Below are 12958 nucleotides of genomic sequence, written 5' to 3' on the forward strand. Positions count from 1 at the left end.
TGACAAATTTTACAATCTATGTTATGCGTTGTCTGCTCTTTTGTCGGGTTATTATCTCTTTGACACATTCCCTTTTTAATTCTTAATTTTATAGCAGACAAACATGACAGAGATTATTGGGGTAAATTCTACACACTTTCATTTGTTGTTTATATAAAATAATCAGGCAATGTATGAGATTAACAGATATCAAATATGAATTTGAATAATGCTACTGTATTCATCTTGAATATAATAACACCTTCACATGAAGAATATTCATAGTAAATATATCTACTTTTTATATATTTTTATATTGAACAAATAAATAAAATTCTTCTCTAAAATTTCTTTTCTGTCACTTATCTTGGAACCTTTTTTATGACGCTATATAATGCTGAAAAAGAAATGTATATACATTGTATATTAATAAACATAATAAACATTAGTACTGTTTATCGGTGTGCAAGGCATATGGTGTATCGTTTTTGTCGAGTCTGCGACATTTTATCATGTAGCCGAAGAGATATAGCGATAAAAAACCTCCACCGTCATTGTCGGCGGCGGCACCAGCGCCGTCAACATGTAGTGTCAGTCTATAGTTATTTTTATAAACATGATATTTACACCGATAACGCTGTCAAATATTAGATTAAATAGAATTCAATTAAAACTTGCTTTGGAAGCTTATGTTCAAGATTAACATTTTAACATCTAAAGAACAGTTTGATTGATTTTTAAATTCTGTATGTTAGCGTCAGTCTTTTTTGTTTTATTCTAACATGGTATTTACACCGATTACGCTTTCATATGTCAATGAAATTCTTTTAAAACTTGAACAGAGGGTTATCTTTGAAGATCATCATTATAGCATCTAAAGAAAAGTTTCACTTATAACAAAACTCAAGACACAGGTTTTTGCAGAACCCTTTACGAATTTTAAAGCTTTTCTCCTCTATAGAAAAAAACCGTCATTCAGATGCCAGATATTTTAACATTGAATTTGACAAATATTTTCCAGGACGTAAAATATACGGATTTGTGTGTAGATGGCGAATTTATGATACTAGTAGACTATACAGAACTTACTCACAGCTGTCTAGACTATGAATATGTCAAGCACATAATAAGATATACTGTTGGTTGATTTTTATTAAAAAAAATAGGATTTTCATTTGAATGTAAAAACATATTCAACAATTGCAGATTCCAAACAAAATGCACTTACTGGAATCAGTTTACTACCACTGGTAACAAATTGTGACTGGTCATCTTCAATTTCGGACCTTACTTCATCTCTGACCGCCATAAGTCGATGAATGGCTTGCTTTTGTGCAGGAAGTAGCATCTGCTTAATTACATCTTTGACGACCAATTCTAAGCGCTTATCAGTTTCAGTTTTTAACTCCTTTTCTCTTTCTTTCATTCGCCTGTCCACTTCTTCTTTAATTTCTGCTTCTGTTTTCTCCAGTCTCCTTTTCACTTCTGCGCATATTTCTTCTTCTCGCTTGATAAGTAATTTTTCGGTAATTTTGAAATTTTCGTCCTCATAGTTTTTGAGCTTGAGATTTTGAATTTCGGTCAATAGCATATTTAATTGTGTAACCCGCTCATCTCCTTCGGCGTGGGTATTTAATCGAACATACCTGTTACCACATGACTGCAATAGTTCTTTTAGTTGATCAGGCATATCATCGGATTGTTCTCCAAGAACATCAGAGTGTGTGAAAACAACTATGACATACTTGAGCATATCTGTACCAAAGAATTTCATAAACTCGCGTATAGCTTTTTTGTCTTCAATTTTGAATCTCTCTGCAAGTGACATTACAAACATGATGGCATGTGGACCAGGTGCCCCCATTCCGATACACTTGCGTATTTGATCTTCAACGTATTCTGTATTTTGTTCGGTCCCAAATATTCCAGGGGTATCTATTACCATAACGTTACGATTGTTTATTATACATTGCCCAAATGAACACGAGTTAGTTCCTGAGCTAGCACCCTGTTTGGACAGAAATTCTAATTTTCCGCAAATAAAATTACCCAAAGCGCTTTTACCAACACCTGTTTTACCAATCATTACCAATCGTAATTCTTTCTCTAAAAATGACAAAGAAAGTTTAGCCCCTACTCGCCCCACTTATAAAATATCTTCCTTTCTTTAAGTGTGTTAAATTAATGTTCGTTCGTATCCAGTCGTACTGGTGAATTGGTATGTGTCGTGGCTTGATTAATAAAGATAAAAAAAAAATGTGTCGTGGCTTGATATGCTAACGGTCTTAAGTTCGAATCCCAGAATATACACTTGATTTTTGATAGATAGTCTATCCGTATAATTAATTATAAGTTTTATAGTGGATTTGACTTTCCCGCCAAAATTATACAGAACAAAGGAAAGCATGCATAACAAAAAAACTCAAACTGGAGTGATCTGGTTAAAACAAAGGAGCTGGGCTGTAATATGCATTACATCAGTTTGCTACCCCATTACCTCAGTATATAGAAGGTTAAGTTAACTAACATCCGGTAATCAGAACCTATAGTATGAAAAAAGTCCAGATATATAAAAGTGCATTCAAATTTATTAAAAAGTCTGAGATTTCTGGTCTTTTAAACTGAATTGTGCATTCACGCAATCATCTTTGACAATTTTACTGTAAATTATCTTTATCATCCTTGTTTCAGTAGACATGACTCGGTTAATCTAACTGACAAATTTTACAATCTATGTTATGCGTTGTCTGCTCTTTTGTCGGGTTATTATCTCCTTGACACATTCCCTTTTTAATTCTTAATTTTATAGCAGACAAACATGACAGAGATTATTGGGGTAAATTCTACACACTTTCATTTGTTGTTTATATAAAATAATCAGGCAATGTATGAGATTAACAGATATCAAATATGAATTTGAATAATGCTACTGTATTCATCTTGAATATAATAACACCTTCACATGAAGAATATTCATAGTAAATATATCTACTTTTTATATATTTTTTTATTGAACAAATAAATAAAATTCTTCTCTAAAATTTCTTTTCTGTCACTTATCTTGGAACCTTTTTTATGACGCTATATAATGCTGAAAAAGAAATGTATATACATTGTATATTAATAAACATAATAAACATTAGTACTGTTTATCGGTGTGCAAGGCATATGGTGTATCGTTTTTGTCGAGTCTGCGACATTTTATCATGTAGCCGAAGAGATATAGCGATAAAAAACCTCCACCGTCATTGTCGGCGGCGGCACCAGCGCCGTCAACATGTAGTGTCAGTCTATAGTTATTTTTATAAACATGATATTTACACCGATAACGCTGTCAAATATTAGATTAAATAGAATTCAATTAAAACTTGCTTTGGAAGCTTATGTTCAAGATTAACATTTTAACATCTAAAGAACAGTTTGATTGATTTTTAAATTCTGTATGTTAGCGTCAGTCTTTTTTGTTTTATTCTAACATGGTATTTACACCGATTACGCTTTCATATGTCAATGAAATTCTTTTAAAACTTGAACAGAGGGTTATCTTTGAAGATCATCATTATAGCATCTAAAGAAAAGTTTCACTTATAACAAAACTCAAGACACAGGTTTTTGCAGAACCCTTTACGAATTTTAAAGCTTTTCTCCTCTATAGAAAAAAACCGTCATTCAGATGCCAGATATTTTAACATTGAATTTGACAAATATTTTCCAGGACGTAAAATATACGGATTTGTGTGTAGATGGCGAATTTATGATACTAGTAGACTATACAGAACTTACTCACAGCTGTCTAGACTATGAATATGTCAAGCACATAATAAGATATACTGTTGGTTGATTTTTATTAAAAAAAAATAGGATTTTCATTTGAATGTAAAAACATATTCAACAATTGCAGATTCCAAACAAAATGCACTTACTGGAATCAGTTTACTACCACTGGTAACAAATTGTGACTGGTCATCTTCAATTTCGGACCTTACTTCATCTCTGACCGCCATAAGTCGATGAATGGCTTGCTTTTGTGCAGGAAGTAGCATCTGCTTAATTACATCTTTGACGACCAATTCTAAGCGCTTATCAGTTTCAGTTTTTAACTCCTTTTCTCTTTCTTTCATTCGCCTGTCCACTTCTTCTTTAATTTCTGCTTCTGTTTTCTCCAGTCTCCTTTTCACTTCTGCGCATATTTCTTCTTCTCGCTTGATAAGTAATTTTTCGGTAATTTTGAAATTTTCGTCCTCATAGTTTTTGAGCTTGAGATTTTGAATTTCGGTCAATAGCATATTTAATTGTGTAACCCGCTCATCTCCTTCGGCGTGGGTATTTAATCGAACATACCTGTTACCACATGACTGCAATAGTTCTTTTAGTTGATCAGGCATATCATCGGATTGTTCTCCAAGAACATCAGAGTGTGTGAAAACAACTATGACATACTTGAGCATATCTGTACCAAAGAATTTCATAAACTCGCGTATAGCTTTTTTGTCTTCAATTTTGAATCTCTCTGCAAGTGACATTACAAACATGATGGCATGTGGACCAGGTGCCCCCATTCCGATACACTTGCGTATTTGATCTTCAACGTATTCTGTATTTTGTTCGGTCCCAAATATTCCAGGGGTATCTATTACCATAACGTTACGATTGTTTATTATACATTGCCCAAATGAACACGAGTTAGTTCCTGAGCTAGCACCCTGTTTGGACAGAAATTCTAATTTTCCGCAAATAAAATTACCCAAAGCGCTTTTACCAACACCTGTTTTACCAATCATTACCAATCGTAATTCTTTCTCTAAAAATGACAAAGAAATATTGTAATCTTTTAGTACTTGTATATGTCTTGTTTAAGATTAGTTGATGTCGAATATGTATATGCCTACTACTTCCCATCTAAATCATACGATGTCTTTTTTAAATCAACATGGAAATAATAACATATGATTATATACAGGTATAATGTTAATGTGTGAATGTCCTGGTGGATTGTACCACACAGTTATGTATGCTCAAGTGTGAAAAGAAAGACTCAGAGTGTAACTATTTTACCAGTAAATAGCCTCGTTTCCATTCAAAACTTCAGCAATGCCTCCACGCGACATTACATGGTAGCTAACATCTAGTTTCCTAAGCATGATTGTATAGAATATCGGAGCAGCAATGGTCCCATTAATGCATTGTGAAAGTCCATCACCGTGTGGAAATGATCTTGCACTAAACTATTTAGCTCCAGGCCAGTTAAGAGTCAATATTTGTCAGATGAAGTCCACAGCTCTGTTACAGCAGTTTTTTTTTAATGGAAGTTCAACTTGTTTAATATTAATAGCTATTTGGGGATTGGGGATTAGGCGCCAGGCTAATCACCTTGCCCTTTAAAAAAGCTGATTACAGAAATAATTGTCATAAAAACATGCTTAACCTTCAACAGGATTGGAGCAATGTTTTTTTTTTCTCTTTCTTCCTCTTCATAGTTGTTGCATTCCTTCCTATATAGGTAACAATATCTTACCTATGTTCTCACAATTGTATTTTGTGGCCTCTTCTATCAATGCTTTCTCAACGTCTCCAGATCCAAGCCGACTAACAGGCATTTGAAAAGTTGCCACCTCAATTCTTTAAATATTGAAAATAAACATATGAAAATCATGATATTGTGTTTTATTTGAACTTATTATTTCCCTTTTAAATCCTATTCGAATTATATTTTTTTCTCAAAAAAATGTATTAATCTAAATGATTTTTTGTTATCCGGAAAAAGGATAATAATCAAACAATGGAACATACTTTATAAGAAAAGTAATTGGGAAAATCTACATAACTTACTTGCTGCATAAATTCTTCTGTTCGTCCGATTCATTCTCTTCTGAAGTACAAAAAGACATGTAATAATGAAAACAAACATTTTCAACTAAAAAAAATGCAACGTTTAATATTTACACTGTGACCATTACATTTACATTCGTATGTTGCAACGTTTTGACAGGAATGGCAATCAGATAACAACTATCGTCCGGTTAAACTGATATTAAACAGCTTGTTATTCACATATGTTAAATGCGAATTTGAAGCTCTAATTTCAAAGATAGTTTCTGAACCCATATATAGATATAGGAAGATGTGGTGTGAGTGCCAATGAGACAACTCTTCATCAAAATAACAATTTAAAAAGTAAACCATTATAGGTTAAAGTACGGCCTTCAACACGGAGCCTTGGCTCACACCGAACAACAAGCTATAAAGGGCCCCAAAATTACTAGTGTAAAACCATTCAAACGGGAAAACCAACGGTCTAATCTATATAAACAAAACGAGAAACTAGAAACACGTACATATTACATAAACAAACGACAACTACTGTACATCAGATTCCTGACTTAGGACAGGTGAAAACATTTGCAGCGGGATTGAACGTTTTAATGGATCCAAACCTTCTCTCTTTTTCTGAAACAATAGCATAACATCACAACATAGAAAAACATACGTTCATATCAATAAGATTCATATCAATAAGATTTTAACGTTTATAATGTAAAAGCCACCATCGTACCATCATACCATTTATTACCGTTTTTGCACTTTATGCATCTTTAGTCCGCATGAATTACAAAAGTATTTGTTGTCGTAAATTCGATAAAAAAAATTTTTAAATATTTTGATTGATTAGAAATATTAAATCATTGCAGTTATTTGACTAATAGAATATTTTCGTTATTATCCGTAGTTTGTTAAAGGGTCAAAATGACATTTCATCCATTTTCACTATTTTTCCGCCAAAATTTGGGTTTTAAGGCAAAATATTTTTTTCCTTATCTTTGACCTATGTTTTTTTGGCTCATTCTTTGAAGCTATATTCCAGCTTTTCATATTACAGTTTTTGGACCAATTGTCATAGAACGCTTTTTTGATATTCCGATAAAAATATGTCATCACCTCTATTTTCCCTATCATTTCATTGTAAAATGGTCCCTTTTACATACCTGTTTAAAGGTCAAATTTTGAGCTTAAATGGTCCTTGACCCCCTATTTTTTTTCGACCAATTTGATTCAATTTCTTTGAAGAATAAAATAACCAAAAATACGACACTTCTGATAGAAACTTTGAAAAGGCCCGAGCCACCTTCGTGAGAGATAAAGTACAATAAACGATCATCTTTGTATGAAATCAGAGTCTACGCAGTTGTTTTACTCATAAAAGAAATACCGGTAACTGTAACAAAGAAACAATCGAACACATATTAAAAGTCGAAACGATCTGTCAATGTTATAGCAAAATATATTTATATATATAAAACAAAACCACAAAAACCCCGATCAAAATACAAAGAACAGTAAAAAAGACAAAAGATAGAAAACTAAATACTGCGAAAAAAACACGAATATTTTAGATGTAGTTTAAGATTTGAAAGAGCCGTAGCAGTATCTGTTGTATTTCTTATTCCAAGTTCGATGGGAGAGGTGCATTCAAAAACGTCAAAAAACATTTTTGAATTTGTGGAGAGGACATCATCTATAATATCCGTTTAAAAGAGGAAAGCGGACTAGTCCAAATAATTATGACATCTTGAATAACGATTATATTTTTTATTCTTTGACGCCTTAAATTTTTCAACTGTGTATGTTATTTGTTCCTAACAAACATCTACGACCAATCCGCTAGGTAAAACATATCGTGATATAGTTGCAAGAGTGGTTTCAGTTGGTCATACACTAATTTGACATATCAACAAATTTTCATAACTTTCGCAATGATATTTGAACGAATTATACCCGTAAGGTATATTCAAGTTATAATATTCTGAAAAACGGTTTAGATAAATTTTATATTTCAAATGCTTTACTTGTAATTTATCATATTTATTGAAGACTTCAACTTACCATCACTGCTGATTTCATCTGCATCCTGTTTAGAATAACACTCTGAAAAAGCTGTATGGAAGGCTGAAAAATAACGCAGATGCACTAAGACATATACAATCTAAAGGGGAAAGTTTGTTTCTGAAATATGATAAAAATTGTCTATATGAATATATAATTTATATAAATAGCAATTATCAAATATGTTTTGTAAAAATTTGAAAGATAAGTGAGGAATATTACTCATTTTGCCAATGGGACAAGGAGAGTAAAACAATAATTCTAATATGACGTTCTTCTTTAGCTTTGGATACAAAGCCATGTTCTAATTCGAATAGAACATGGGCTGCACGTGATTGACGTCACAATTGAAATTGCAACGTCAGGTGAATTTTGAATAACGCCAGAGATCAAAATGGACATTTTTTTATGGTGTTGCTCGCTAGGAAATTAAATAAAAACATTATAAAAGTAAGTTTAAATGTTTTTGTTCTTTTTTTATTGATAAACCGTTTATTTTTCTATAACGTTTTTGTTCACCAAATCAAAATGGCGACATTTCGAGCGTCTACTATAGGTCCGCTTCGAAGTACAAAAGTTCAAAATATTCCTATTAGAATCGAAATAATTCTATCATGCCATGCTCTATGCTCATTTTAACATATACATGGCATGAAAGAATTATTTCTTAAATTAAAATGTTGAAAATAAATATTGAAAACTGTGATTGAATAACTATCCATTAAATTAGTTATAACTCACTCACTGACTATTTAGAAAGGAAAATTAGATGCTTACAGTAATCTATCAGTGGATCCGAAGCTGAAACAACAGCTTCAACATATTCAGCAATTCCGAAATCAATTTCACCTTTGGTAATGAGACATACCAAAAACCTTCCCAAACTATCTACGAATTGTCGTCGATTTTGCATGACATGTTTAGTAACCGTTATATAAAGTATGAGACTTCCTGATCCCACATTGTCGAGAATTATTTCATAATTCATCTTTACTATTTCCAGAATTATTGACATCAAAACTTTGGTAACAATACCTGGATCAACAACGTTTGGAAGATAAATTTTAAGTCGTGTGTCGGTATCTAAAATTAAAAACATATGTACATATTTTTTAGTATAATTCAACATATATTTCAGAATGGCAAACCCACCATGTGTATTTCATTATAAGTATAAGACATTTAAGAATAATTTTTACACGAAACGTTTTAGATATGGATAATGTTTTCAATGATGTGATCAAGATTGAGACGAAAATATTAAGATATTTGGTTGTCTTTTCAGTCCTTTGAGGGTAGGTAAGTTAGGTGGTATGATAACCATGTATATCGTAGATGTTCCACACAGATGGTCAAGGTATACATGACCAACATATGCCACATCAAGTGCAATCAATGTATGTTGGTCTTCCATCAATCTTAATTGCAGCTACACGGATTTTTTTTTTGTGAAGACGAAACGCTCGATTTGTATGTTTCGAACAGCATTTAATTTATGTATCTTTGAAATTTGTTTTCACTACAATATTTGGATTTCTGGTCATTTGTCTCAACAAATTACGAACCAGCTACAGGTGCAGATTCTAAGTTGTGTTTGAATACTAAATTATACCCCCTGACTGTTCTGATGTGAAAATGTCGTGCATGTCTTTTCCAAAATATATATTTATTCTTCTTCCTTGTTTCACCACTTGATATTTTTCTGTAATAAAATATTTCAAATGCTCAAAGTTAACAACAATAACTTTTGAAAGTTTTCATATTCATATGATATATATTATCAGTATATAACCACAAATAGTGTGAAATTTAGTCCTGGTATCTATGATAAGTTTAATTCTTTAGCGAAAAGTAATACAAGCAAATTTATCAATCATCACATCACGTTATTTGCATATATAATTTCGTTTTGAGGTTTAATCGTAAAAGTTACATGACTTATACTATATTTCATAAACTTAATATTACCTTCGAGGTTATCTATTTGGTCTTTGTACTGTCTTTCCCTTTCTGGGTCTATTGGACCAGTCTTGTAATTATCAACAGCTTTACTATATCCATTATTCGGATCCTGATATTCATGTAGATATCAAATCTATAGCTCATGTCAGCAAAATCTGTAAACATTGATTCCAGATCCTCTTCTGATAGTACTGGATTTGGTTTATGTGCTAAACTATTCCGCATGATTCGAATTCGTTCGATATCATCTGCAATTTGTTGATCATTTGGTCGTGGTGGAAAACCCCAACCTCTGGACGGTGCTTGCACAACTTTGAAAAACCTTATAATTTTATAAATAATTCCAATATCTAACTCATCATATTCTATAGTTGCAAGTAAATTCTTTTCTTTTTCAGACAGCATATTTTGAAATTCAGTATTCTGTACCATTGTTTCTAAACTGGTAATTGACATCACCTTTGTTTGTAACAAATCCCGCAATCCTTTTGTAAACACATCCAATAAAACTAAGTTAGCTCTGGTGTATCTTGTTTTATCTTTTGTTGCCATTGTGATCTGTTAATTAGTCTTAAAACAATTCATTTTAGTTCACAGATGGTGTAAAACGTTACAGAGTTTCAAGCTAAGACAATGCTTGAGTAAGATCTTTCTTTATCTGACTGAATACAGTTTACGTTAAACTCTTGCTGACTTATCTATTTCTTTATGTAAATGTTTAATTTGTTCAAATAAAATATTTACTGCAATCAAGAAACATATTAAAATATAATAAAATATGAAAATAAATGTTTATGTTATTTAACAAAAACTTCAAATTTACAAAAGTAGGAAAAAACCGATCCTGGCCTTGGTAGCTCGCTACACTACGAAAATTACACCAAATAATGCAATTGCAGAGGATATAACATATAAACTATTTAATATATAAATGTATACCTCTAAGATTTTCTTTATTCAATTATTGTAAGAGCAGTATAGAGTCGTTAGAGCATTCTGTACCAGCTTGATGTGGTTCTTAAACACACAAAACTCACACCGATGATGACTGAAATACTACAATACACAAGTATAGGTCACTTATCTTTTTATTAATCAAATTGTAAAACATAGCTACACGAAATAAATCGTAATTTTCATTCATGTAATTGCGTTGTAGTGTTTGTTAGTGTCATATTGCATTAAATAATTTATAAAGATCAAATGTTTGTTTATATAGGTACTTTATGATCAGTTGCAATTAAACCTAATACTAAAATGCCTATTTGTTATCATGTGACATGAAAAATGAGAAGATTCCATTTTTGTACAAGTTTGATGTCAGTCATGTCTATTTTTACCGAGCTTCCATAGTCTAAAAAATGCCACCACCTTTGTAAAGCAGATGCTTGATTCTAGTTTAAAGTAAATGTGTATATTAAAAAAATATTATATACTTACTATTTTCCAAAAATGTTGACAGATAGAAATACTTCTATTTGTATTTTTATGCGATATAAACACATCATAGATACCAGGATTGAAATTTTATATTTTCACCAGACGCATGTTTTGTCTACAAAAGACTCATCAGTGACGCTCGAATCAAAACATGTTTAAAAGCATGAATTATGTACGAAGTTGAAGAAAATTGACGACAAAAACATTCTGCCTAATTCAGCTTAGTGATCTATTCCGGGGGTAAAAAACCTTTATCATTTCAATAACTCAAAGCTTTGTAAACAATTAAGTTATAATTATGACCATTCCAATGATAAATCATGTCAGCACGTAAGTACTGACTAATATGCTGGTAATACACTCAGGGAAACAAATCTCCACCAGGAGTGGCATCGACCAGTGGTTGTAAATTAAGTGTCATAGCGTTTTTTCTTCGCCCTTATACACCGGATGTTCCAAAATCTAAATTGTTGGTCATATACGTAGACATCTGTTAGACAAAAGAAAATAAGATTGCTTAGTGTGAAAGAAGATGACTTTCTCAAATAGTTTTTTTTCCAAAACAATCATACTTTTTTTTTATAAAGTAATTACATTTTGATTGTTATAGAGATGCCAACAACATTTTGTTGTTGTTTAACAGAATACAGTAGAAATACTGGTTTCAGATTTTTATAAGCATTTAGTTTTTAGCAGATATGATGAACGGAACAATTATACTGAATGTATCGTACAAAACTGTCGAAAGTCTAGACGAGTAGAAAGATCTATTAAAGTTATTGACCTGAAATTATGTGATTGTCGTTTGTTTCTGTATATATGTTTTTTTCTTTATTCGGCTTCTAAATAAATTAGGCCATTAGTTTTTTTTTCTTTTGTATTGTTTTGCGTATTGTATGTTTGACCTTTACTGCATACTATGCGGTATGCACTTTAATCAGTGTTGGCTAAAGCGAACAAAAGTTGCTAACAACGATTTGAGTTGGTTTTTGTTGTAAAGTTGTTTAGTTGGCAATTAATTTGTGATTTTCGATACTATATTAGATAACCCACAAGAAATTTAGTATTCAGCTTGGATTAAAGTTCAAGTTTTGTTTTTGTTTTTTTTGAACATTTCGCTTACAGTCAACTTTGACTGTTCAGTAGTAGATAGATAAACTTATCATAAATACCAGGAATGAAATTATGTATGCTAGACGCGCGTTTCGTCTCAAAAAGGCTCACAGTGATGACAAAACAGATAAAAAGACCAAATAAGTAAAACATTGAAGAACATCGTATTTGAGACAATGCCGTATGTTGTTGTTTTGTGCAGGTATTAACAGCTAGCAACTGAATATCATTCACATAACCTGAAGTGAATAGTCTGAATATTGAAGTACGTCTCTGATTCGAAAAACTAGCTATAAAAACCAGATTAAGCGCACCACTTTCTTAAGAAAATGTCTGTCCCGAATCAGAATATGACAGTTGTTTTCACTCGTTCCATTGGTTGATAACGTTTGGTTTTGTCTGATTAAACGTATATTTTTATTTTGAATTATACTTGGAGTTCGAAATTTTTGTTTCTCGTTTTTAACTTATTCTACAAAACACAATTAATATAAATAGATGCACTATATTGTAAGACCAAACATGACTAAATAATTTATTATCCAGTCCCCAAAGATCTGTTTAAATCAGAACATCCGTTTTA

General features: G+C 31.7%; 1 protein-coding gene and 1 long non-coding RNA gene across 2 annotated transcripts; both read right to left on the bottom strand.

Moving 5' to 3' along the window:
* Positions 1-358: 358 nt before the first annotated feature.
* On the bottom strand, positions 359-5839 carry LOC134697741 (GTPase IMAP family member 8-like). Its single transcript, XM_063560026.1, has 5 exons — positions 5809-5839; positions 5495-5598; positions 3903-4780; positions 1208-1987; positions 359-376 (listed from the first exon to the last, which is right to left on the bottom strand). Exons 2-5 carry the CDS (start codon positions 5574-5576, stop codon positions 359-361), a joined length of 1758 nt encoding a protein of 585 aa, XP_063416096.1. The 5' UTR covers positions 5577-5598; positions 5809-5839.
* Positions 5840-8643: 2804 nt separating this feature from the next.
* LOC134697238 (uncharacterized) lies at positions 8644-10376 on the bottom strand. Its single transcript, XR_010103086.1, has 3 exons — positions 9829-10376; positions 9473-9562; positions 8644-8943 (listed from the first exon to the last, which is right to left on the bottom strand). It is a non-coding gene; the product is annotated as an uncharacterized LOC134697238 (long non-coding RNA).
* Between the last annotated feature and the right edge of the window lie 2582 nt (positions 10377-12958).

Source organism: Mytilus trossulus, chromosome 14, assembly GCF_036588685.1.
Source record: "Mytilus trossulus isolate FHL-02 chromosome 14, PNRI_Mtr1.1.1.hap1, whole genome shotgun sequence".
In the NCBI taxonomy this organism is placed as follows: Eukaryota; Metazoa; Mollusca; class Bivalvia; order Mytilida; family Mytilidae; genus Mytilus; species Mytilus trossulus.

Coding starts and splice junctions, on each gene's coding strand:
- LOC134697741 (XM_063560026.1), bottom strand. CDS start 5,576: ATGCCTGTTAGTCGGCTTGGATCTGGAGACGTTGAGAAAGCATTGATA. Junction 4,781..5,494: donor ATACAATTGTGAGAACATAG/GTAAGATATTGT, acceptor TGTCATTTTTAG/AGAAAGAATTACGATTGGTA. Junction 1,988..3,902: donor GTGGTAGTAAACTGATTCCA/GTAAGTGCATTT, acceptor CTGTCCAAACAG/GGTGCTAGCTCAGGAACTAA.